The sequence below is a fragment of the Numida meleagris genome, chromosome Z (assembly GCF_002078875.1).
Source record: "Numida meleagris isolate 19003 breed g44 Domestic line chromosome Z, NumMel1.0, whole genome shotgun sequence".
Classification (NCBI taxonomy): Eukaryota; Metazoa; Chordata; class Aves; order Galliformes; family Numididae; genus Numida; species Numida meleagris.
The window spans coordinates 23,891,008-23,917,641 of NC_034438.1; the positions used below are offsets into that span (position 1 = coordinate 23,891,008).

Genomic DNA, 26,634 nt, shown 5'->3' on the forward strand with positions numbered 1-26,634 from the left:
TTTCTCTCTCTCCTACCATCCCTCCTTTTACAGCACCTGCATGGCTACTGCAACAGAACATAGCCCTGTAGAGCTCACCCTGAGCTGAGTTTTGTGTGCTGAAGACAACTCTACATTCTTCAGTGGCAAATCAGAGCAAAGCCAACTGCAGTCTTCAGGGGCACTGGTCCAAACCAGTGTCTCTTCAGAGACATTGGTCCCTGACGAGCAGCCTACCAGCAAAAGCTTACAGCATTCCATCATGCTCTCCATGGCCAATCCTGCTAACCAAAACCCATGCAGGAGGACTGTAGAAGCTAGATGAGGCTCCTCAGACTCAACTACCCACCCACAGTCCAGCAACAGTTCAGGCATTTACTGTGGAGAGTCGTACTCTCAGGTAGTGTTGTCTTTCCTTGTCTGTTCCATGGCTGCCAGTTTAACCACATGCAGTCACGCTGGGAGCTTCCAGGTAACCAGCCTGGTATACACAACACAGTATTCATAAATTATGACAGAGCACTTCCATAATTTCATTGTAGAGTTATATTTTACTATCAAATCCCTCTTCACAGCAATGGAATCCTCCACACCAGCTCATTCATTGCATCACCACCACGCAGCCACCTCTGGCCTTTCCAGTTGCCACATTTTGTACACTCGAAGTTACATGTGAGACTGATTTAAACCAAAAAAGCCCACATTTGAATGTGATACAGAATTGCTTACATCCAACATGCTATGATTTAGTGTCTTGTCCTTAATATTTTACACTGAAGTATGTTATTCAGTTCATCCACTTACAGAAAAAGAGATGGATTTGCCTGACTGATTCAAGACAAAATGTCAGGAGGTCAGGCATGTCAAGCTGTAAGTGTACGCTGGTCCTGAGCCACTGCCAGCCACATGCCAGCAAGCATTAGAGCATGGTGTTCTCTTCTCAGCCCACACTCTCCTCTGAGTCATCTATCGCTTCTTTTGTTTTCTTCCTATTCCCCTCCTTTCTGTCTTTTGTAAATGTGTGACATAGGAGACTCCTCTGGAAACTCCCTTTACACATTGCATCTTTTATTTATTTTTGCTTAAGTTATATAAGCTATTGATTTCCTCCTTTTTATTCTTTTTTATTCAGCAGGCCAGCCTCTCCAAAGAGGAGAACATATCCTTTGCTTTCCTATGTTAGTTTTCTAGATGGTCCAAAATGCAGACCCAGGACTATTACAAATTTTCTCTACTTCCCTGCATCCCACAGTGCATTATGTGATAGGGCAGTCACCCTCACAGACATTCAGCCAGAAGAAGCACAGACCCTACTGCTAAAACACAGCACTAGAAGTACTTACTGCCCTAGATTCAGACCCAGCGTAGACAAAATCTGAATGCTGTTGGTATCCATCACTGCAGCAACACTTCCGTGCACTGCTTTTTTTTTTGTGTGGTCAGAGAGCTGACAAGCACCATACCTTGGAGTAAATCAAATGAACTTCACTAAAGGTTCATCTCAGACATGCAGACCACACAATTCTCAGCACTTTGCTTCTTCCAGGTGAGGCACAGAGCACAAGTACAGTCACTGAACCAAATGCAGCTGCTAACTGCAGTAGGCAGTCATCCTCACATATGCCAACTCATGCTTGTTCTCAGCCAGGGCACTTGTTGCTTGATTGATGCAATGTTTCACCAAATGCCATCCGTCCCAGATAGCAGTTCCCATTGATCTGTCTGGTTTAATGCGTATGTCTTGGGGCTGGAGGTAACCATTTGCCAGAATTGAGATTGGTTACCCTACTGGATCATTTCTCTTAACTCCTTAATGCAGACCGGTTGCATACAGACTTTTGTTCTCCTCCCACACTATATTCTCTTGCTTCATTATTGAGGTGCTCACTAATGCTCATCATTGCATATTATTAATATCTTCAAAACAAAAAAAACGAATAAGGTTTAGTCCATGTGAAGAGCGTGCTACAAGTAGACTGTGCTGGTAAAGCACTCCAAACATTTACATAACTTTTGCAGTGGACTTGTCCTTCACAAACAGAGTAACAATCCCATGGAGACCAGATGGAACAAGTTTTACCTGCAAAGATGCTGCCTCTGGATTACAGTCACTTTAGGGTCCTTGCTATCGTGGCTCATCAGGGGTTATACCAGTTTTCTCACGTGGATTGCCTACTGGAGTCTGCTGTGGCAAAACACAGTACCCAGGTGAGTGTTAAGCAGATTCATGCTACCTTCAACAGCTGGCAGCATATGTGACAGGAAAGCAGCATGCACAGAGAGATGGTAGTGGACACGTTCAGCCTGGAAACTCAGGAAAACTGTAATTTTATTTGCATTCAGGTATGCAGCCTCTCTACTGAAGGACACAAATTAGAACTTGGCTCTGACAGAACTTAGTAGCTCAGTAACAGCATAGATCATAGAATCACAGATCCACAGATCCACAGAAACATTTGGGACAGAAGGAACCTTGAACACCATCCAGTTGCAACCCCTCTGAAATAAGCAGGGACACCTCCCACTGGATCAGGTTGCCCAATGGCCAAGGTTCAACCTGGTCTTGGACAGTTCCAAGGATGGGGTATCCGTGAGGTCTTCCCACAGCCTTCTCTTCTCCAGGCTGCACAAGCCCAGCTCCCTCAGCCTTTCTTCAAAGGAGAGATGCTCCAGCCCTCTGATCATTTTTGCAGCTCTCCTCTGGATCAGCTCCAACAGCTCCATACCTTTCCAGTGCTGGGGGCCCCAGGCCTGGACGCAGTACTCCAGATGGGGCCTCACAAGAGCAGAGCAGAGGGGGACAATCCCCTCCCTCTCCCTGCTGGCCACCCCTCTCTTGATGCAGCCCAAGATACAGTTGGCCTTCTGGGCTGCAGGTGCACACTGCTGGCTCATGTCCAGCTTTTTATCCACCAACACACCTAAATCCTTGTCCACAAACTGTCCTCTATCCACTCATCACCCAGTCTGTATTTGTGCTTGGGACTGCCTCTTTTCATTGCTGAATTTCATGTGTATAGGCCCTCATTTCTAGTCTTCCAAGATCCCTCTGAATGGCATCCTTTCCTCCTAGTTACGTCAGGCACACCACTCAGCTTCGTGTCATCAGAAAGCTTGCAGAGGGTGCAGTCAGTCCTACTGTCTATGTTACCAACAAAGACATTAAATAATATCAGTCCCAATACTGACTGTCCTATTTGCAGCTGGGATAGAGTTAATTTTCTTCCTAGTAGCTGGTATGGTGCTGTATCTTGGATTTAGAATGAGAATAATGTTGGTTACACACCATTGTTTTAGTTGTTGCTGAGAAGTGCTTACACAAAGCCAGGGATATTTCAGTTTCTTGTGTTTCCCAGACAGTGAGGAGGCTGTGGGTGCACAGAGCTGGAAGAGGACACAGCCAGGATGAGTGACCAAAGAGAAGGCTGGCCAACAGGAAATTCTGTACCATTTGATGGCATGCTCAGCAGTAAACCTGGAGGGAGTTGGTTGGGAGTGGGAAGCTGCTGCTTAGGCATCAATCAGTGGGTGTTCAGCAACTGCACTGATTGCATCATTATTATGATTCCCTTCCTTTTCTATGCTATCAGACTTCCTTTATCTCAACCCAAATGTTTAACTTTTTTTTCTAATTCTCTCCCCCATCTCATTGAGAGTGAGTGAGCAAACAGCTGTGTGGTACTGAGCTGACGGTTAAACCACAACACCGATCCCTTGGGGACTCCATTCATCACTGGTCTCCACCAGGACACTGAACCATTGACTGCAACTCTTTGAGTGTGATCATCCAAACTATTCCTTATCCACTGAATGCTCCATCCATCACATCCATATCTCTTCAGATATGGATATTCAGATTTCAGATTTTGTGTGAGACAGTGTCAAATGCTTTGCACTAGTCCAGATAGATAATCCCAGGTAGACCTTTGGAGCCTTGAGCTGGTTCTTTTCTGGTGTTGAATCACACCAACAGTTGCAGGTAGTTGAGGGACTCTAGCACTGCTACAATCCTATCTATCTCCATGTACACACAGGACCGAGTATACCTTTCCCCCTACTGCACTGGTCACCACAGAGCCAGGCTAACAGGGAAGCTGGCTGTAGCCACACTTAACTGTGAAGTTTGTGTCATGCTGACTGGCACTGGAACAGCTAGGCCTCATGGATCCAAGATGCAGTGTCTCTGCAGGGCAGTCAGTGCACCCTTCCCAATCACTAGTATTTTTTCCATTATCCAGTGCATCTCCACCTCCTTTGCCCTAGATAACAGTGAGCTGACTACATAGTCATCCTGTTATACCGGTCCCACCAGCAAACAGTGCTTGGAAAATATTTGTCTCTAAGTCTACAGAAAGTTATTGATACTGAGAAAAACGACAGTGCTTGATTCCCAGGAGTGCTACACATTTGGAGATGTGTTACATGCCTACATTCAATATAAAACAAATGTTAAAATTGTTGGACCCAGATGGTATTCAACAAGGATTACTATGAAAACTCAGGAATAAAATAACTGAATTCGTAACAGAAATTGCACTTGAGTTCTAGAAACCAATATCTCAATCTATAATTAAAAGCACTTTCTGCAGGGTCCAAGAGAGTGTGGTCCCATAAGCCAGATATTTACACTGAGCTAATTAGTGGAAGAGCCAGAGCCATCACTGAGGAACTTTTGCATCTTTTGGGGAAATGTCACTATAGCTTTAGTAAAGAGAAGTCTGAGCTTAACAACTTTTTGGAGTTCTTGAAGAGGAAGTACACACATGAAGACAAGAGTGATCCAGCAGATACAGTCTACCCGGATTTCCAAAGAACAGCAAACAAAGGGCAGGAGGAAAATGTTTCGTCTTCACAATGAAAGGCGCTTACCAGTGTAGTGCTGGACCTGTTCTGCACATTCATAGCTGGTTTGAAAAGGGTTGAGCAGTGAGGAATAAAAGTTTGCTGAAGACACAAAGTAGTCAAGAGAGTAAGGGCTTCGGCAGACTGCAAGGACTTGCAGGAGAACTTTGCAATACTGAGCAATTAATTGACAGATGAACTGGGTGAGCTGCATAGGGAAAAAACAGTTTGCTTTATACAATTATGGGTCACAAAACTACTGTAATCACTCCGAAGTGCCATACTGAAGTTACAAGGAGATGCGTGAAAACATCAACCCACTGCAGATTAAAAAACATAATAATAAGAGAAGAATTAAATGTTGGGAACTATCGGGAAAATAACTGGGAGCAAAAGAGCAGTCATCACTCTACCATCTGTGTCTTGGATACTGTGTGTACCTGAGGGAGAGTAGAGGAAAGAAATGGAATTATCACATGTTGAATTGTTTCTGAGCTGGAGTGACAGAGTTGGCCAGGAAACCTCAACCTGCAAAGTAGCTGAGAGGGGGAATGGGATACTGGCCTACAAAATTGCAACAGGCATGGACAAGGCTGTCAGAGACTCATTCACGTACTCTTCTTCTTTAAGAAACAAGTGCCATCAAGGCACTGATTCAAAGCAAGTAAGACAAGTTTGATTTTCACAGCAAAACAACTAACTGATGTTTCTAACAGACCAGCCATATCAGACTTTAGGAAACACTCCTCCTTAAGCAGTTGGATTTTGTTTGGGTACTTGCCACATTTTTTATTCTGAAGTCCATAGCTCACCACTCACAAGATGGTGAAATGGGACAAACTTCCCCAGCCGCATCTTATGTGAATATGTCACGTTGTCTTTGTGCCCTGTTCAGCAGTTCTGCTGCTTTCTGGCACAGTTAACAGTCTCAGGGGATGGTGAGCAGGTGGTGGGCCCTGGTCTACACCACCAAAGCCATTCCTGCCTTCCCACATGGAGGTTTACTGCTTGCTCTTAGGCATAAGGCAGAGGCCTTGCAGCTCCTGCACTTCAACTTGCTTTGCAGATCCACAATGTGAACTGGTGCTGACAGTAAAAGGCAGAGGCTGCTTCTCTCCCTCATGCTGAGCCAATCCCTCAGCAGCCAGACAAATGCTGTTATATGATGAAATAAACCTTTGCCTCACTCTCTACTCTAGGTTGAACTTTAACTAATTATTCTTCAGTGATCCAATCCACCACAAGGTCACGCATGCCAATGACAGTATGAGGGAATGGTGTGACCTGGCAGCCAGGGCAGAACAAACGCTGCAATATAGCCTATTAACAGCAACATGTGCTTGAGCTGTTTGGGTAACCATGACAATTTGCACATAAATTACACTGGTTTTGAGTACCCCAACACGTAAAAAGGACTGTTTTTATAGCATCCAAGCCTTCACTCAGCCATAGGCAGGGAGGTTTTTTTTCCACTTTTTGGTGTTCAAATTGCAAAGTTAGCACTGTAACTGCTCAGGAAGTTATTTGCTACTAGCTGAAGGTGACCATCTTCATACTAACTGGTTCTGCTTGAGTGTACAGCTCCAAAAAAAGCTTAGCAGCCAGTTCCATTTTCCTGGACTTACTGTTCTTGCCCAATCTCTGTTTGGCTGCATAGGAACTCATTTGTCAATTCAGATGTCCTTAATTCAGCTAAGCACTATATTTCAGTAGCGCTAGTTCTCTGCTGAATCAGCCCTCTAACCTGCTTTCCTACTCAGCTGCGTAACACCAGCGGCTGAGAAGGGAGGGGAAGAGAAGCAGGATTGTGGCAAGCCAGCTTAAGATGCTCTACTTCTTCTTATCAAGTGGCATACAGCACTCTAACCATAGGCACATTTTATTCAAACTTGCAACCTCTTTTATTCTCTGTGCCACAGACACACAGCCTGGCTTACCTCCCCTGTTAATGGGAGCAAAATTAACCTTTCATACTAAATTCCGGATAGGGACTTGCATTGCAGCTATAGATGGGAAAATTTGTGTTAAAAAAATGCCACTGTTTTATTAAAAACTTGCCACAATTTGTCATTGTTTTGAGCAGAAATAAAACAAGAAAACAAAATAATTCTTATATAGGTTCCTCTTCTTTATCTGCAGATTAGCTCTTCATTATACTTGGGTCAAGGCACAGGAAGATACACACAGGATTGTTTATCTAGAAGACAAAAATCTTAAAAACTGTTGGATATTTGATCAAGTTCTAAGTATCTGTTCTTTTCTTCTTCTCCTAACCCTGCAATAGTTTCATGCTGAGGAAGATGACCCCCACTTGCATTAGAAAATAGAATCAATCCCAGACCCCCAAAATAAAAACCCCAGATGATATCAGTAAAACAGTGAAGGAAAACGAAAAATGGAGATTAGTTGTCTATAGTAAAAAAGAAACATGACTAAAGATATCTTTTCAGTGTTCAGTGAGCACATAGATGATCGTGAGCTCCTTGAACAGTATTCACAGAATCACAGAATCATATAATGATTTAGGTTGGAAGGGACCTTTAAGATCATAAAGTTCCAACCCCCCTGCTATAGGCAGGGACACCTCCCTCTAGACCAGGTTGCTCAAAGCCCCATCCAGCCTGGCCTTGAATGCTTCCAGGGAGGGGGCATCCACAACCTCCCTGAACAACCTGTTCCAGTGTCTCACCACCCTCACAGTAAAGAATTTCTTCCTAATAGCTAGTCTAAATCTACCCTCTTCCAGTTTAAAGCTGTTTCCCCTTGTCCTGTCACTACATGCCCTTATAAAAAGTGCCTCTCCAGTTTTCATGTACTTCAGGTACAGAAATGCTGCAATAACATCTCCTCGGAGCCTTCTCTTTTCCAGGCTGAAGAGCCCCAGCTCTCTCAGCCTGCACCACGAAGTGTTCCAGCCCTCTGATGATCTTCGTGGCCTTTCTCAGGCTCCAACAGCTTCATGTCCTTCTTGTGTTGGAGGCTCCAGAACTGGATGCAGTACTCCAGGTGGGATCTTGCAAGAGCAGAGTAGAGGGGCAGAATCACCTCCCTCAACCTGCTGGTCACAGTTCTCTTGATGCAACCCAGGATACAGTTGGTCTTCTGGGCTGTAAGTGCACGTTGCCAGCTCATGCTGAATCTTTCACCAGCTGACACTCCAAAATCCTTCTGAGGGCTGCTCTCAAGCCATTCTCCGCCCAACCTGTATCTGCGTATTCCTGTATCCTGTATCAGGATTGCCCTGACTGATGTGCAGGACCTTGCACTTGGCCTTTCACACACATGTGAAATGTCCATTAAAAGTCCATAAAATGTCCACTGTGTTCTTTTAGCCCATGATTTAGCTTCTGTCTTTTATGGTGGTTGTTCAGGACAGGAGAGGCGGTATGATGCGTGGATGCCAAAGCCAGCTCAGGTCGGGTCTCATATTACCTTCTGTGAGGCTCATCCTCTGCTGGTTTGAGTGGACTATAGGATTTCCTCTAACATGCAACTCAAATCATGGGTTACCCCCCAGCCAGCTCCCCTCAGTTTTATAGTTTTTTCACATGGTGTCATATGGTACAGAATATCCCTTTGGCCAGTTTATGTCAGCTGCCCTGGTTCTGACCCCTCACAGTTCCTTGTGCTCCTCAGCACCTTGCTAGCAGGACAGCATGAGGAGCTGAAAAATGAGATCTCCTTGGCTCTGTGCAGCACTCCTCAGCAACAACTGAAACATCGGTATGTTATCAGCAATTTTTCTACTAAAGCCGAAACAGAGCATCATACCAGACATTACAGAGAAAATCAACACTGCCCCAGCTGAAACCAAGGCACCATTCTCAACAGTCGTTGAGAGGTGCACCTGCTTCAGCATGGCCTCATCCTTGAGTCACAGTTCATCTTCCATGTTGTGGACCTGCCCGTGGTCACAGATGCTTTGAGGTCTACCTGTTCCAGTTATTAACAGGGCACATCTTTCTCAGAAGTATTCCTACTGTGACTTATCCACAGCCACAGTTGTTTTGAGGTGTAATTGCTCTGGTGCAGCCTTTTCCATTCATAATAGATCCTTCAGAGGTCCCTTCAGACACCTGATGTGTCATGGTCTTATCCATGACTGTAGACACTTCAAGGTATACTGTCATGGCCTTATCTGCAGACTTGGATGCTACAGGGTGTACCTGCTGTAACACAGACTTCACCATGGCCACAAACACTTTGAGGAATATTTGCTCCAGAGTGCACTTATCTGTAGCCACAGATGCTTCAAGGTGTATATGCTCCCATGTGGATTCATCCACAGGTCAGTCTCACTGACTCGAGTTCAGTCTGGAGTCTTAACCTGTGCACTACATCAGCACAGGGACAGCATCAACGCCATGGCCATCTGCCAGCCCAGGGACATGGCTGTTATCAAAACATCTCCAGGCAAAGCAAAGCAGAGAGTGTAGAGCAAACAGCAGGAAAAAAAGCAGCCACTAGTAAGCATGGACTTTAATATATAGTAAGACAAGCAAGCCCTGTGACAACCACAGGAGCCTACCAATTAGCAGTTAAACAGCTTTAACACCTTTAAATTTGGTCTAGCACGCTCCACAATCTAATCATATCTGTCAACAGATATATCTCTAACCCTTTGTGTCCCATGTTGAGCATCAAAAGGACAATTGTGGTTAAATTAACCTTGAAGGCATCTCAGCACCACAAAGCTACTCACTCACTCTCCCCAAGTGGGATGGGGAAAACAATCAGGAAAGTAGAAGTGTGAGAACTTGTGAGTTGAGATACAACAGTTTACTAGGTAAAGCAAAAGCTCCACACACACGCAAAGCAAAACAAGGAACTCATTTGCTACTTCCCATTGGCAGACAGCTGTTCAGCCACTTCCAGCAGAGCACAGATCATCATAAATGAACATTTATTGGCAAGACAAACACAATCATTCCAACCCCACCCCCCCTCCCACCTTTCTCCTCCTTTACCCCAGCTCTTATTGCTCAGTATGGCACCCCAAGCTACAGAATATCCCTTTGGTCAGTTGGGGTCAGCTGTCCTGACTGTGTCCCCTCCAGGGCAGCATAAGACACAGAAAAGTCTTTGGCTCTGTGTAAGCACTGCTCTGCAATAACTGACAACATCAGTGTGCCAACATCAGAAATCCCAGCATCATATGAGCCTCCAGAAAGAAAATTTACAGTATCCTAGCCAAAATCATGACAAACATACAGCTTTTAACCCTTGGACTCCTGGCAGAACTCCAGTAGTACTCAGAGCTCAGTCACTGCTCCAATCACATGAACTGTATGCCCTTCGAGTTACTCATTACTGCATATAAAGCAGGAAGCACATCAGGCTATTCAGAAGGAAAAAAAAATAGACATTCTCATACTCTGTTTATTGTGCACAGCATAAGGGAAGAATTTAGATGCCAAATCCTTAGTGAGGTATGGCCTCTTATGAACAGTTATTTTCCATTAAGGATGCTACATTACATCTTCAGTTTAATAATAAAAAAGCAATGATTTCCTTACTTGCTCTTCATGTTTCTGGACAGAAACACAACATTCATGCCTAAAAAGCACTTGCATTCTGTGTAATCTAAAGAGCTGTACACTCTGCTCTTCAGACATTCATTAAAATAATGACTTGCTATTTTAGTTTGGACCACTGGGATACCATATAACATTCCACTTTTGTATTAAGTACCTGGTTATAGTTAGTAGACAAGACTGCAGCAAACAAAAGGAGAGCTAGAGCTTATTTAATCCTTAAAAGGAGTGGTCAAACACATTAAACAAACTTCTTAGACCTTACTATGTGTGGAACTACACATAGAATCTACAGATGCTTAAAAGAAATGTTCCTTGACTTTAGTAATAATTCCAAGTTTATCACAACAGAGTGGAAGTTCTAATGAGCAAATCTTTTATACAGGGCGAGGCATAAGCTCATTCGAAAAACAGGGGGAGAACGTGGAAACCAAAGAATAAAGCAGGGGACTGAACTGACTAGAACAAAAGCAAGCAATCACAAGAGAACAAGAAAAAAAGCACAGAACCCAGTATTTATTATAGGAATACTTCTGGCCTCTAAACTGTATAAAACTGCTCTGATCCTTGCTACAGTTGAAGCTCCCCAGAATGCTGGCTATTTCCCATCTGTTTATCAGTTGTCCAGTGTGTTGTTTGGACTGACAGCTTCTCTATTTGCTCATGTTTGTAGGGATCCAGCTCCACCTAAGTCTCAGATAGGTCACTTAAATACTAGTACAATGTACAGCTTGGTGAGACTTACAAGGACTGCAAGATTTGAGAGAACATGTTTTAATCCTACCAACAGCTGTATAACATCAGCTTTTCAGATTGTAAGTAAATGCATTTCCATATTCCTGAGTGATCACAAATATTATGGATGGGAGAGAAGGATTTAAGATATTTTAGAAATCCAATAATGTTGAAGTTTGGTATCTTTATTAAAATGTTTTGTACCTCATAACCTTCCCTGAGTTCTGAACCATTTGGTTTAGTTATCTGGAGGAAAGAGAGGTTTGTTCTAATGAAATGCATCAACAGGTAATCCTACTTGACAAATGTATGTTACAGCTGTAGCTGTCAGCTTCTTAGTCACTACTCGGAATAATCTCTCTGAAACCAGTTGAACTGCTAAGCCATTTGAAGAGTATGTAAAAGCATGAAAGAAAGCAAACAATTCAAATATGTTACACATAAAAAAAAGAAGACATATTTAGATATCTTAAAAAATACAAGACATTATATAAAAATTCCATGCTATTAATCAAAATTTTGTTAAACAGACCCATTTAAGATCAGGTTCTGGCAAGCATTAAGTAACAGTATATAATCTCAACTAACATTTTATTTACCTGATAACAGGTTCAACTTGCCAACTTAACAGGATAATCTCATCAGGCTTCTACAATGTTAGTATTTAAAACATTTGGTAAACAATGTAAGATTATATTATACAGAAAATAATAAGCACTGATATTCCTGGAGCCACAACAAAATAGTGAAATAGATTCTCCTTTCCTTCTGTTTAAACAATATTCAGTATAAGCATGTACACAGAGCAAGGTTGGACATAATGCATTTAACTGTTCATTACAGTTAAGCCAAACAAAACAAATTTCTCCATTAATTACATATACAACAACTCTATAAGACATTCCAGTGACATTTTGCTTTTAGACAACTTCAATATTGAACAAAAAATGTCTTCAACCACAACACACATCGAGGTCAGCAGCACTTTTACAAAGCATCGGAAATGTCATCATTTTTTTTCCGAGTCTGGTTAGAAGACACATCTACTTGCTATTTCTGTACAAGATAATCATCTTTCAGTTCTGACATGTAGGCTTCAAATGCGAATCAAAAAGCAAAGTCATTTCTCCAAACTGTTATACAAAATAACTTTCTCATTGCTGACTTCCTTTCAACAGTAAAGAGTTCACTTTTTTTCTAGGACTGAAGTCAGTAGGTTGATTTAGTGGTTCCATTTGAGTTTGAAGAGTAAGAATTAGATTTCTTGGGGTATCTGCCTGATGAGAGAGAGACCTGCATCCTCCGCGTAGTTCGCACGCTTCGGCAAATAAGAGCATTTTTAAGATTGTCTCTGAAATCTTTTGAAATATAGTAGTAGATGAATGGATCGATACAACTGTTCAGAGTGGAAAGACACAGTGCAGTTATGTATGACACATACAGAGAGCTCTGGTTGTAGTTTTTGAGTAGTAGATAGTGCACAACAAGTAGCACATTGCTAGGTGTAAAACAGACAAGATACATGGACAGGACAGCAATAATGAGCTTGATTGCTCTTTTTCGTTTCTTCCCAGTGCTTATATCTGAGATTGAAGCATTCAGAGTTTTAATCATTAGTATGTAAGCAACAGCAGTGATGAGAGCTGGAATTAGGAAGAGCCCAATTGCAAGTGAGAGGAAGTAATTGAACATGTCATGAGCCAAAATATTTTCAGGCAACACATCATGGCAGGTAGTAATGTTAAGGTCTGAAATATACACCGTCTGATTAACAAGATACAGCGGAATGGTTCCCAACAAAATCAGTATCCAGATGGCAAGGGAGATGCCCAGGGCAATTTCAGACTTCTTTCTTGAGTGCACTATGGGGTTCACTACAACCCAATACCTTTGCACACTGAGACATGTCATAAAAAGAATGGAGCAGTACATATTTCCATAAAAAAATCCAACAAGCACTTTGCAGAGACCTTCCCCAAATAACCAGTTATTGCCATTTATATGGTATGCAATCTTCAGTGGGAACCAGACCACAAATAGAAGGTCTGCCAATGCCAAGTTAACCATATAAATCACAGCAGGATGTTTCTTCTTTGTTCTGAAAAAAAAGACCCAGATGGCCATAGCATTGCTTGGCAAACCAATGATAAAGACAATGACATAGACAATGGGAAGAAAAACTGTAGTCAGCTTTCCTTTAAGGGCTTTTGCTGCAAAGTCATCCACTTTGTACGACTCTTCAGAGGCGTTATTAGTATTTGGAACTTTCTGGCCAGCAAAACTTCTTCCTTTTGAACTGCTGGTTCTACTTCTCTCTAGAAAAGAAAAAAAAGAAATAAAAGTTGAGAAATTGCTGTTAATTATTTTTCCTGATTTTTCTTAATGCTTTTTAAAATTCTTTAAGATAAATTAGATTGCATGATTTACACTGAGGGCTTTATCAATAGAAAAATTAAACCTTTTCAAATACTTGACAATTTTTCTTCCACATTTTTAGTTTATTATCCAAAAGACACCTATATCCTTATTCAAGGACTGTATCAACAACCAGAAATATTTCCCACATCATCAGGTGCTCTCACCAGCTCAACAATTAAAACAGAAACTGCTTTTAGTATCCCATGGCACTATTATCCGTTTTCATGGTGCTGTCAGATTGCTCAACTGCCAAGATTCGTAAAACTTTGCAGCAGGCATCCAAAATACATGCAGAACAAGTTTCTTCAGATGAGATGGCCTCAAAACCAGCTAGGCAGAAAATAGAGCACAGAATCATAGAATGGATTGACTAACTTTCCCCATGAAGTGGCAGAAGGGCCAGACATCTGTAATTTCCTTCCAATTCTCAGATAAGGTTAAGCAATTTCTACAATTTCCACCCAAATCACTACACTGCTAGAACTGGCAGCTAAGACTGCTTCATATACCAGAAAGCTGTCACTTCAGGTTTTGCTCTGTCTCTTTGTATGCCACATGAACCTGAAAACCATATAGGTAAATCAGACACTCTCAACTGCTCTGTCTTCTATGACAGCCTTCATATGGCTTAGTCAAGAGACTCCCACTACAACACCTTCCATACCCAATACAGTCCACTTGTGCAGACTAGTCAAATTGCACTAACAGAAAATGTCAATGAAATTACTCTGTTCCAAAGAGTCAGTCAAATATCCACTGAGGCAGACTGAGTGGACATGAAACATGACTGTTTGTGGTAGGAGTATTTTACCCTTATCACAGTTTCCATCAATATCTGTGGACAGTTTTAGTGAAACAAAACAAAACAACCAACAAAACAGCTCCAACCTTCCCCAACCCAAAACCATACAACAAAAACAAAATAAATAAATAACAAAAACACACGCACACACACACACACACACACAAAAAAAAAACCAACCCAGAGGCATATAAATATCTTTCTTGAGCAAACAGGTTTGTGCATAAGAAGCCATCAACAGTGTTTAAGGATGGCTCCTTTTTCATTCAGTGATGATTGTTTTTGATATAATTCAAAAATAAAAAATGCTCAACAGCTTAAATTTTCAAGCATAAGAATTATCAGACAAGAAACAGATAAATACACAAGTATGCATGTTTTCCAGAACAGATTGTCAAAACAGATTTTCAGAAATAGACACATAATGTGTATCAGTTCTTGGCTACATAGCTGGTACTGGCACAAGGGTTTTGATTTTTATGACAATGGGACTTTCTATGAAAATGATAACCCACTAGGGAGGGATTGGATCCATGTGTCTAGAAGAGGCAGGGCAATCTTTGGCAGCAGGCTGGCCAACCTAGTGAGGCAGGCTTTAAACAGAATGACTTTTGCGGCAAGCTCCAAAATCACAGAATCACAGGGACTGCAAGGGACCTCTAGAGATCATTAAGTCCAACTCCCCTGCTAAAGCAGTTTCTGTACAGTAGGTTGTACAAGTAGGCGTCCAGATGGGTCTTGAGTATCTCCATAGAAGGAGACTCCACAGCTTCTCCAGGCAAGCTGTTCTGGTGCTCTGTCACCCTTACCGTAAAGTAGTTCTTCCACATGTTAGTACGGAACTTCCTATGTTCAAGTTTTAGGCCATTGATCCTTGCCTTATCACTGCACACCACCGAGAAGAGCCTGGCCTCATCCATTGCCTCCTACCTCCCTTTAGATATTTATAAAATATAAAAATATATTAAAAATGGCAATGCTCATGCCTTTGCAAGCAATTTGGGAATAAGCTAGGCCAACAAGAACAGTGATAAATGTTCCTTAGTTCCCTCCCGTGGTATGAGCCAGAAGGTCAGCCACCTCAAAGGTGCGTATAGCTACAGATGATCCTCTTGCATCCTTCTAGGCAAACAATGCATCCTCTACTCCCTTCTCTTCCCTGAAGTGTCTGTATGCCAATGAACACAGCATGGGGAATAAACAGAAAGAACTAGAAATATACATGCGGTCTCAGGATCACAGTCTGCTTGTAATCACAGAGACATGGTGGGACAGCTTGCATGACTGGAATGCTGTCATGGATGGCTATGTACTCTTTAGGAAACACAGGCCAGCAAGGCGAGGTGGTGGAGTTGTTCTTTATGTGAGACAGCAACTGGAATACATCAAGCTCTGCCTAGCAGTGAATGAGTGGAGTGCTTATGGATCAGAATTAAGGGGCAGGCTTACATGGGTTGATATCATCATGGGTGTTTACTAAAGACCACCTGATCAGGAGGAAGAAGCTGATGTGGCCTTCTACAGACAGCCAAAAAGTAGCCTCACAATCACAGGCACTGGTTCTCATGGGGTATTTCAACCATCCTGATATTTGCTGGAAAAGCAACGCAGCCAAGCATACACAGTCCAGGAGGTTCTTGCAGTGCACTGAAAATAACTTTTTGACACAGGTGGTGGAGGAGCCAACGAGAAGCATGCTGCTGGACCTTGTTCTTACCACTTGGGAACGTGAAGGGTGGGGGTGGTCTTGGATGCAGAGACCACAAGGTAGTGGAGTTCAGGGCCTTACATGGAAGAAACAAGTCAATAAGTAGGATTGCAACCTTTCCGCAGAGTCAACTATGACCTGTTCGAGGACCTACTTGGAGGTATTCCATGGGTTAGAACATAGGAAGGTAAGTGGGCCCAAGGGAGTTGATAAGACATTCAAGCACAACTTCCTCCAAGCTCAAGACTGCCGCACTCCTAAGGGTAAGAAATCAGGCAAAGGTGGCAGGAGATCTGCATGGCTGAGCAAGGAGCTCGATGAAAATCTCGAATGGAAGAAGAAAGTCTATGGAAAGTGGAAAAGGGGTCTGGCCACTCGGGAGGAATATGGGAATGTTATCAGGGCATGAAGGGATGCAATGAGGCTGGCTAAGGCCCACTCTGAATGAAATGTGGTTAGGGAGGTCAAGGACAACAAGAAAGGCTGCTTTAAGTACATCAGTAGCAAATGGAAGATGAGGGAAAATGCGGGCCCACTGCCAAACACGGTGGGTGCCCTGGTAATGAAGGACACCGAAAAGACAGAGTTACTGAATGCCTTCTTTGCTTCAGTCTTTACTACTAAGACTGCCTCTCATGAATCCCAGAACCCTGGAGATAAAGAGTCTGGAGAAAGGAAGACTTCTCCTTGGTTGAGGAGGATCTGGTCAGAGATCATCCAGGCAAAGCTGATGCATACAAATCCATGGTCCCCGATGGTATGCACCCACAAGTGCTTAGGGAGCTGGCAGAAATGACTGCCAAGCCACTCTCTATCATCTATAAAAGATCATGGAGAACAGGACAGAGTGCTTGAAGACTGGAGGAAAGACACTGTCACTCCAGTCTTGAAAAAGGGCAAGAAAGAGGAGTTGAGAAACTACAGGTCAGTCAGGCTCACCTCCATCCCTGGGAGTTAATGGAACAACTTACACTGCATGTTACCACCAAGCAAGTGGAAGAAAAGGTGATTGTCATGAGCAGTCAACATGGATTCACCAAGGGGAAATCATGTCTGACCAATCTGGTAGCCATCTGTGATGTCATCACAGTCTGGGTACATGGGGGGAGAGCAGTGCATGTTTTCTACCTTGACTTCAGCAAGGTTTTTGACATGTCTTCCATAACATTCCCATAGGTAAGCTGAGGAAGTGTGGGATAGATGAGAGGACAGTGAGGTGGACTGAGAAGGAACTGGACTTGTTTAGCTTGGAGAAGACAAGGCTCTGGGGAGACCTCATTGTAGTCTTCCAGCACTTGAAGGGAGCATATAAACAGGAGGGGGAATGACTGCTTATACGGATTGATAGTGATAGGACAAGGTGGCATGGTTTCAAACTAAGACAAGGGAGGTTTAGTTTAGATATTAGGAGGAAGTTTTTCACACACAGGGTGGTGATGCACTGGAACAGGTTGCTCAGGGAGGTTGTGGATGCCCCATCCCTGGAGGCATTCAAGTCCAGGCTGGATGTGGCTCTGAGCAGCCTGCTCTAGTGGTTGGCAACCCTGCCCATAGCAGGAGGGTTGAAACTACATGATCTTAAGGGTTCTTTTCAACCCAGGCCATTCTATGATTCTATGACTGGCAGAGCTCAGAGTTGTGGCCAGTGGCGCAGAGTCTTGTTGGAAGCCAGCAGCTGATAGTGCTCCCCAGGAGCTGGTACTAGCCCTGGTCTTGTTCAACATCCCCATCAGTGACCTGGATGAAGAAATACAACACACCCACAGCAAGTCTGTTGATGGTATAAAGCTGGGAGATGTGGCTGATACACCAGAAGGCTGTGCTGCTATACACTGAGACTTGGATGGACTGGAGAAGTAGGTGAAGAGGAATCTTATGAGGGTCAACAAAGGCAAGAGCAGAGGCCTACACCTGGGAAGGAATAACTGCAAACATCACTACAGGTTAGGGTCTGACCTGTTGAAAGGAGCTCTCTGGAGAAGGACCTGGGTGTCCTGGTAGACAACAGTTGGCCATGAGCCAGCAGTGTGCCTTTGTGCCCGAGAAGACCAATGGTATCCTGGGGTGCATTAAAAAGAGTGTGGCCAGCAGGTCGAGGGAGGTGATTCTCCCGCTCTGTTCTGCCCTCATGAGGAAACATCTGGCGTACTGTGTCCAGTTCTGGGCTCCTTGATTGAAGAAAGGCAGGGAACTTCTAGAGAGTCCAGCATAGGGCCACAAAGACTGTTAGGGGCCTGAAGCATCTCACTTATGAAGAAAGGCTGAGAGACCTGAGACTGTTCAGCCTGGAGAAGAAGAGACAGAGCGGGATCTTATCAATACTTCTAAGTATCTAATGGGGAGGAGGCAAGTGGATAGGGCCAGGCTCTTTTCAACAGTGCCCAGCAACAGGGTAAGGGGCAATGGGCATGAAGTGAAACACAGGAAGCTTCATATGAACATGAAGAAGTTTCTTTGCTTAGACGATGACAGAGTTCTGGAACAAGCTGCCCAGAGAGGCTGTGGAGTCTTGTTTTCCAGAGATATTCAAAACCTGCCTGCATGCTTTCCTGTGCAACTAACTGTAGGGAATTTGTTTTAACAAAGAACTTAAGAACTTGGACTAGATGATCTTCAGAGGTCCCTCAAACCCCTATGATTCTGTGATTCTGTGAAAAATAAGACAACACCAGATATCAGTTGAGGTTATTACTGCAAAAGGCTGATGTACAGTATTAGTGTCGTGTGTAAACTGTGTGGACTCTTGAAGGTGTACAGAAATACAGCATATATTGGTGCTCTTTAGCTACCCCAGCTGTATTTAACATGGCCTTGTCAAGCTCCAAGCACAAGCACGCTTCACTGGAAAACTGTGCTCTAGGAAAGCTTTTTGCTGGTGGAATGACATAGACTTCTTCAGTCTTTGCACAATCTACTGCAAGGTTTTGTCTGAATTACTCCAGCAGAACAGCAGTCCTAAAAAAAATAAGCTCAAACACCAAAGAATCTTTTTGGCCAAATGTGGTGTAAATATAATGGGACAGAATCATACAAATCCTGCTCTCAGATGTTCCTGATTATGTCAGTAGTACTGTTAAGAATTGGAAAACTTCACTTGTGTGTTACAGAAACATCAGGACCATACTCTGAATTGTGGAATAGTAAAAGATATAGAAACAGCTTGAAGAACATAGCTTATGGAGATATCACATTTAAAAGATAAATGATAAGCGATGCTTCTTTGTCTGCATTGTCCCAGACAGATCCCAGGGCAAGTGGAAGCAGACCCTTTACTGAAAGCTGACAGTACTTCTCAGGAGTACCGTAACAAAGCACTGTGCACAGTACTGTGCTAACCAGCTATCATCCATCACTAAGTAGCTTCTGTTACTGAACTACAGTTATACTATTCAAATTCCATCCAAAAAACTTTATGTTTTACAATCAGATAAAAAACAATGCTTTGCTGCTGATGTTTGTAGGTTTGTTTGAAATGTATAATCAAAAATATTTTCCAAAAACCCTACAGTGTTAGTGCAATACTGAACAATAAAAGCAACACAAAGTAGATTGGAGAGCACATGACCCACAGTTAGTATTGCAAGAGTGACAGAATTGGGACAATAGTTTTATTGATGCTATTCTTTGTTCTGTTTTTGAAGACATGGTCAAACTAAACAGGTTATTTCAAACACCAAGTCTGGCTTTTATGCTCACTTCTTTTGGTTTCTGTTTCAAAATTTGACTGCAGTTATGGGGCAGCTTTTGTTAGCCCAGTGGCATGCATGTAGGGAGACAGTTTTGCATCCATTTTCTTTCACAGTTAACATTCCCTCCCAGGGCAACCAATCCTTTGTTAGGTACGTGCATTTTCTGCAGCTCTTTCTTACTCTTTCAGTGCTTGCTGTTTTCCATAACAATTGCTGTTTTTTTTTCCAAGCACAGTTTCACCCTGCCTGACTCAAACGCAGAGAATGCAGTTAACTTGCTTATCTGCCCACGGGAAAAGCTTACCAGCCATCATGGGGACGAACATACATACTTCTTCCACACCTAAAGACTGTTTTAACACCATTGCTGTTTGTCCAAAATCACGGAATTATAGAATTCCTCAAGTTGGAAGAGATCCACAAGGATCATTGAGTCCAACTCCTGGCTCCACAAGTAACCACCCAAAAATCAGACTTGTGTCTGAGACTGTTGTCCAAATGCTTCTTGAGATATAACCCACGGCACACAAAATGAAATATTATGCCTACCCTGCAGATACAGAAGTGGTGGCAGCACAGGGTATCTAGTTGAACTATTTCAGGTCACAGCTGCAATATCCACACAGGACTATAGTTAGGACTATGCCAGTGCTTGGTTTTGCAGCATGGATTCACAACAACTCCACCAGGCCATGAGCCTTTTCGACAACAGCCACACCTCCTGACTTAGAATCATAGAATCATTAAGGTTGGAAAAAAAGACTAAGAACACCGGCTATCTTGGTCTGGAAAGGACCTCAAGGATCACCTAGTTCCAATGCCCCTGATGTGGGCAACCCACTAAATCAGGCACTAATCATGTTGCCCATCACCTGGTAATCACCTAGTCCTAGCAATCATCTGTTCCAACTATGGACCCATCACCACCATGCCACCTGAACCATGTCCTCTGCAGCACATCTTGGCATGGCAGGAATCCCATCACCAGCTCTCTCCCATCTCAACATCACATCATCAAACATCTGGCTGAAGTGTTGAAGCTCACCACTTTCCCCTGCCAAGTTGTCTCCACAGTCATAGCTCAGATAACGGGGATACCAAGAGGCACTCCCACACCACTGACTCTGCTCTCAACCATGAAATTTGCACCTAACGCCTCACTGATTTTCACCGCCAGACGATTTCACCGAGTCTGCCTTCTGTCTGCAAAACCTACAACAGCTCCAGACAGCACAGACAGAGAAACACCGAGCCAAAACATACCACACATCAAAGCAGAACGCAACATCTGCTGCCATCATGCCCCGGTTTGAGCGTGCAGCTGATAACCACATAATAAAAACCTAGAGTTAGCATGCTGAGAAAATAGGACCTACCACGAGCTTGACTTCTTTATTATTTACACAGTCCTTAGGCATATACTTTTACTACATACGAAGGCACAGTAAGAATGAATGCAGAAACGCACAGTGCAAAGTGCACACAGAGATATGGCCGTGGGGGCTTGCTGTAAAGGCAGGGAAGCGCGAACCTTAAAGCTGCAAAATATCAACGTCGCTTTTTTTTTTTCAAATAACACATGTTCAAAAAAGCAATATAAACAAAAGTGGGAATTAAAATTAGGGGAAAAAAACAAAAAGAAAAACAGGAAAAAATAACCGGAAGAAAAAGTGAGACCAGTCTTTAAAGTTCGCTGTTTTGTTTGTGGTTTTTTTTCTGATACAGCCTCGTGCAAGTCGCTAGCCGAGGTTCAGATCGGAACAGCTGCAGAGCCCGGTTACGCGAGGCGCCGGCAGCCGCTGAGCTCCGCGCAGCACCGCGCTGTCCGACGGCTCCGCGCCCCGCGAAGGCGCAACCAGGAGAGCCCACCCGCGGACCCCGCGCCCTCTCACCTGTGGGAGAGGCAGCCGCCAGAAGGGCGCTGAGCAGCAGCAGCACACACAGCCGCCGGCGCCCGCCCATTCTCCCGCCGCTCCGACCGCTACCCCCGTCCTCTCCCGCACGCCCGACCAGTTTCGCCTGATACCTGAGCAAGGAGGGGGCGGAGGGGGCGGAAGGCGCGGCCTACCCGGCAGCGGGCGGGCGGGGCCACGCCTGGAGGGCTGAGCGGGGCAGCGCCTAAAATGGCGGGGGGAGCCCCGCCGCAGGGTTCCTTCCCCGCGCCTGTCCTCCGAGCTTGGCTTCTGTTGGGGCTGAGTGCTGCTGCGGTGCTTCGGCCGTCTCCGCCCCCGCTGCGGCGTGGGGCGGCTCTCGGCTGCGGCAGGTGCCCGGCGGCGAGCCCGCGTCCTATCAGGACGGCAGCTGGAGGTGCTTTAGAGTTCTTATGGCAAGTTTTGGGTGGGGAGGCTCACTGTACAGCGCCAGAAGTTACAGTGGAATGAGTCTGGTTCGTTTCTCATGCACACCTGGTGACGTGAACGGCTGTGTGCGCGTTGTAGCATCACTGGGGTATGTTGGTGGGGTTGTCTGAGCTGTAGGAGGGGAACAGGTTCCACATCTGTGTTTTTCCTGGCGCTGCTCACTGACTGGGTTTGTATTAGAAAAACAGCAATGCGTGTACTGAAGTACCAATTTTATCAGGCCAGCCCAGCAGCATGTTGTTTGATCTGCTCTGTATTGGGACATTGCCATGATTCACACTGACCCATGCCTCAGCTGGAACAGACCATAACGTGTTAGCGAGGAAGGGGCCGAGGGATGTTTTTGGGGCCTTACTACTCCTGCTGACTCATAAAGTGCTTGTTTGTATTTGGCAGATTTCAAACTATTCTTCAATGTGCTGTCACATGAAAAATAGGCAGGAATATGTGTAATGGTTGCTTAATCCATTGCATTTGTGGGTAACTCAGCACAAGAGGGATGTTTTTGCTGTCGGCCTCTTTTAGCTCAGGGAACACCAGGTTCCTTTCATTTCTGCAAATAAAAATTTCAGGAATAATACAACTGAACATAATATGATGTTAGCGGTGATTTCAATTTATATACATGTATTTTAAGAGTGTGTTTAGACTTGTAAAAATCAAGCATGCAAGTTATCGAATTCTGAAATTAAAACCCTTTCATAATTCACACCCCTGGACATGAAAGTGGCTTTCTGGTCACATCAGTGGTGTCCCGTCTCTCTTGGTCAGTATGCAGAATGCTCATTGTTCAGCTGGTGATAAACTTGTTGCTCTCTTCCTTTTTTTTTTTTTTTTAATTAATGAATACATTATGAATGTGCTCTTACTCTATGCTGCTCTGAAGACAGAATTGTTCCTTTTGTGTACTATGATGCTTGTGAAGTCTGACTGCAAGTTCACAGGGGTCTGCACTGCTCACCTTTTACAGGTGGAAAATGGAGTACACAGGTAACAAGGTAAATAAGCTTGCAAGTGCTGGGTGTGTAAGTTGTGCTCAAGGGCCTTTTTTTTTTTTTTTTTGAGTTCTTAGTTTTAAGCTACTCACTCAAAGCATGTATTTGTTCCTATTTGTCATCTCTAACAGTACCCGTTGGTTCCTGTTTATCATCCACCCAGTGAAGTCTGCTCATCTGAATTTCAGCTCCCTCCTGAACACTGAGAAAGTCTTAGCCCATCTCTCTGGACTCTCCCTTCTTTCTTACTTGCCGTGCTGTTCTGTTTACTATTACAGACTGCTTCATGGGTACTTAGTCTCCTGCTTCTAATCACCTTGTTCAGTGAGTTGTAGTTTTCCCACCTGGGTTTTATCTAATCTCCCTTTCAAATAGGCATGTATGTATGTGCTGGCTTTCAGTTTCTACGGCGTTTTCCCTCTCTGGCCTAAAGTACTAAGCAGTATTCAGCCATTCTCTCATCTGGGTCTGCTCCAGCCAGTGCTCTCATGCTGTCTGCCAGCAACATTTTTCCTCCTCATTATTTCTTGGTTTATTCTATCCAGTCTGTCTTTTTGTTCCCTTTACATTCAAAGCAGATGGCTTGTCCCGTATTTGCCTGGATCTAGCAACAGTGGAAGGGACTGAGAACATGAGGTAAAAGCATTCACTGCTGTCACTGAACAAAATCTGCTGTAGGCTGTCCCATGAGGGGTTTGAGCAGCAGCTGAAGAAGTTCTGTAGCTCTGTGCAGAAGCAAGTATCACTGCAGGTGTGTTTTTTGGAAATGCAATTCTTACCTTACCCTGTGAGTATAAGGAGACCAAGCTGATGTATGTTTCTAACTTGGCTAGGATTTTGCAGGAATGCCAGTAATTGACACAAGGATTTTCTCCTTTCAAAATCTCATAAGAAATTAATGAAATTCACTAGCAATTAAACAATGGAGTTTATAAGACAGTGTGTAAGGAATCCATAGTGCTGGAGAATTCTCACCTTCCTTTTCAACAAACTACTGATTGGGGGTATGTTTAAGCAGTGGGTCCTAGAGCTCCATCTATGCCTTGCTAGCAAGGCTTTCATTCTGCTTTTGTTTTAGTTACTTTTATCTAGAAGTTATGTTTTTTTAGCTAACACTGTCAGCAGGCATTTTATTTTTCTAGCAAAATTGCACATTTATAGTGTGCAGATTAGTTCTGCCTCAAAACTTAAAAAGTATGTAATAGAAACTGGACACTTTCTGTATATAGAGCTTAGTTTCTGTGCTTCAGTCACACTGTGAATTTCCGAATTCAGTCAGTGAATGGGTTTTTAGTCTCTGTTTTCCTGAATCCAGTCACATGCCTGTTGGGGAATAAGGTAAGGGATGACTCTTTCTACCATTTGTCTTAAATTGATTGGTTTTTTTAAGGTGCAAGAAGAGCTTGTTTTTGGCAGAGGACATAAAAATCTCCCAACTTTAAAACTCAGCGTGTCTTGTAGTGATGGCACAAGCACTTGCCATACTCTTCAAATAGTGTGACTGCGTTAAGGTCCAAGGATGGAGTGGGAATTTTGATTTGAATAAAAGTATGAGAATAATTTCACTTTGGTAACTTCAGTACCATGAAGCCTTCCTCTTTGTGTTTCTTGTTGGTAAGGTGACGCTTTCTCACAGCTTAAGTAGTGTTCTCCTTTTTTTTCTTTTTTTTTTTTTTTTTTTACAGTCTTTGCATAGGTTCCAGACTATTTTCTGCCCAGTTCTTGTCAGCTTTGCTGGCAGACTTATTGGATACTATATACTGGTTGTCACTAATGCCCGTGACACTGGTGTGTTCATCCAGGATTTCAGAAACAAGCGGTGATGGGCAATAACTGTGTTTTATTTTGCTGATGGCAAAGCTCCATTTTATTTTACTATTTACTGTTAGTGTCATGGTTTTGTGATTTTCAGTTATTGGTATTCCACATCATAACATCATGTAGTGGATGTACCTAGTTCTCAGAAGAGAAGGACTACTACAGTCCCCATGGTACTTTGCTCCTCTGTTACCATTTTCCAGCTGAAGGAAAAAGATAGAAGCTCGCAGTATAAAAACTTGCAGATCACGAGACCTCGTCCCTTTTTCCGCCGTCTCTCGTCTTGGCAGCACCTCGCTCTCCAGCCGTCTTATCGTCGGTAGTAGAGTAAGGCCTACCTTGATTTTGGGACATTCTCTCTCTCTGTATTGGATTTATCAGCTTAAATTGTGATTATATTGTATTATAGTGTGTTGTTTTGCATTCCGATATCTTATTTAGTAAATTAGTTTGTTTCTCCTCAGATTGTTGCCGCTGTTCTTTGCTCTCAGGGCCATCTCCTTACCCTTTTCCCCTTTTCCCTTTTCCTGGGGCGTGGACCCGTGGATCCCCTGTCCCCTTTGTCACGGAACCGGGCCGAATGCCCGTAAACCGTTGACAGTTAGGAATTCACTTCCATTGCCTTTCTTATCCTATCTACCCTAAGACTCTTGCAATTTTTGGAAATTCTGGCTGTGGTGAATGTGTGTTTTATGAGTAAGTAGTGTTGATGTGCTGTGGTAGTGGTGTTAGTGGTGGGGATACCAGTGTGGTTAGCATATTAATTCATGGCATTTTGGGGTCATTGTGTTGGAGGAAGGGTTATGTAGTATGGATTGTTTAAGGGAGTCTCTTAATAGTTATCGGGTGTCTTCCTGATTTTTCTGACCTTCTGTAAGCAGTGTCCTGTGTTTGCTCCTGATCTTTGGCCTTTAACGCTTCCTGTATTTTTACCTTTCCAAAAGTGAGGAGATACAGGTTTTGGACTGGAAGCATAGCAAAGAGAAGTGGCAAAAGTCTAGAACAAAATGCTAGGTATGCTTGGTGTCTGGGGGATAAAAATGTAGGTGGCTCAAACCTAGCTTCACGCTGACATGGAAGTAGATCTGTGACTTCTGTTCACAGCGACCTTGCCTTAATAAAGAACATGCAAAGTAAACAGAAAGGCCTGCTTATGCATGTGCATTTTGAAAGAGGTTTACTTGTAACATTACATCCAGTCTTTCTTGTGGTGCACTGCATGGATCGTGAGTTCTTGAATGAACAGATAATCTCAAGTACCTCCATTTTACAAATACAGATAGTATCAGGATGCCAGGATTTAGCTGGTACTGACCTATTATACCACTACTGTTGTAAACTGGAGAAGTATTCTATCTGCATAGATAGGAATTCAGAGAAAGGGATATGCAGGTAGCGCACAACTGATCGGTGAAAACTTGTGCTTGCATGTCTGCTGCACATAATAGCATTCTGTCACCTGTGCTGAGTAAATGAAACAGTAGTTCATTATTTAGTTTAGGAAGAAAAAGACGTAATGCCTCAACAAAAAGCAGCACTGTTACTGTGCTGGCACGTTTGTTTGAATGGGCGCTACTGTGCTCTTTGGTAATAGCCAGCTACTCTCCAGAGCATACCACCTGCAAAGAGACAATGCTAAATGAGTTTGCACTGACACTTGGACTTAAAAATAAGGTCAGCCTTACAACAATAGAAAGAAGATTATTAAAGAGCTGTGTGCTTAGATATGCAACCTATTTGCAGCAGAAGTAAAA

General features: G+C 43.4%; 1 protein-coding gene across 2 annotated transcripts; it reads right to left on the bottom strand.

Annotated features, from left to right (window-relative positions):
• Nucleotides 10,183-21,804, bottom strand: F2RL1 (F2R like trypsin receptor 1). 2 transcript variants are annotated; one of them, XM_021381095.1, is made up of 2 exons: nt 17,975-18,243; nt 10,183-13,405 (listed from the first exon to the last, which is right to left on the bottom strand). In XM_021381095.1, the coding sequence occupies exons 1-2, from the start codon at nt 18,156-18,158 to the stop codon at nt 12,300-12,302; spliced, it is 1,290 nt and encodes a 429-aa protein (XP_021236770.1). In that variant the 5' UTR covers nt 18,159-18,243; the 3' UTR covers nt 10,183-12,299. The 2 variants fall into 2 exon arrangements, with proteins under 2 accessions (XP_021236770.1, XP_021236771.1); XM_021381096.1 differs by lacking the exon at nt 17,975-18,243 and adding an exon at nt 21,600-21,804 and having other exon boundaries at nt 10,187-13,405.

What these genes read in the sequence shown, in the direction of transcription:
- F2RL1 (XM_021381095.1), bottom strand. Translation starts at nt 18,158, where the DNA reads ATGTTTCCTCATGAGGGCAGAACAGAGCGGGAGAATCACCTCCCTCGA. An exon ending in CAGAGAGCTCCTTTCAACAG is followed by an intron (nt 13,406 to 17,974) that starts GTCAGACCCTAA and finishes TTTCTTTTCTAG; the next exon opens with AGAGAAGTAGAACCAGCAGT.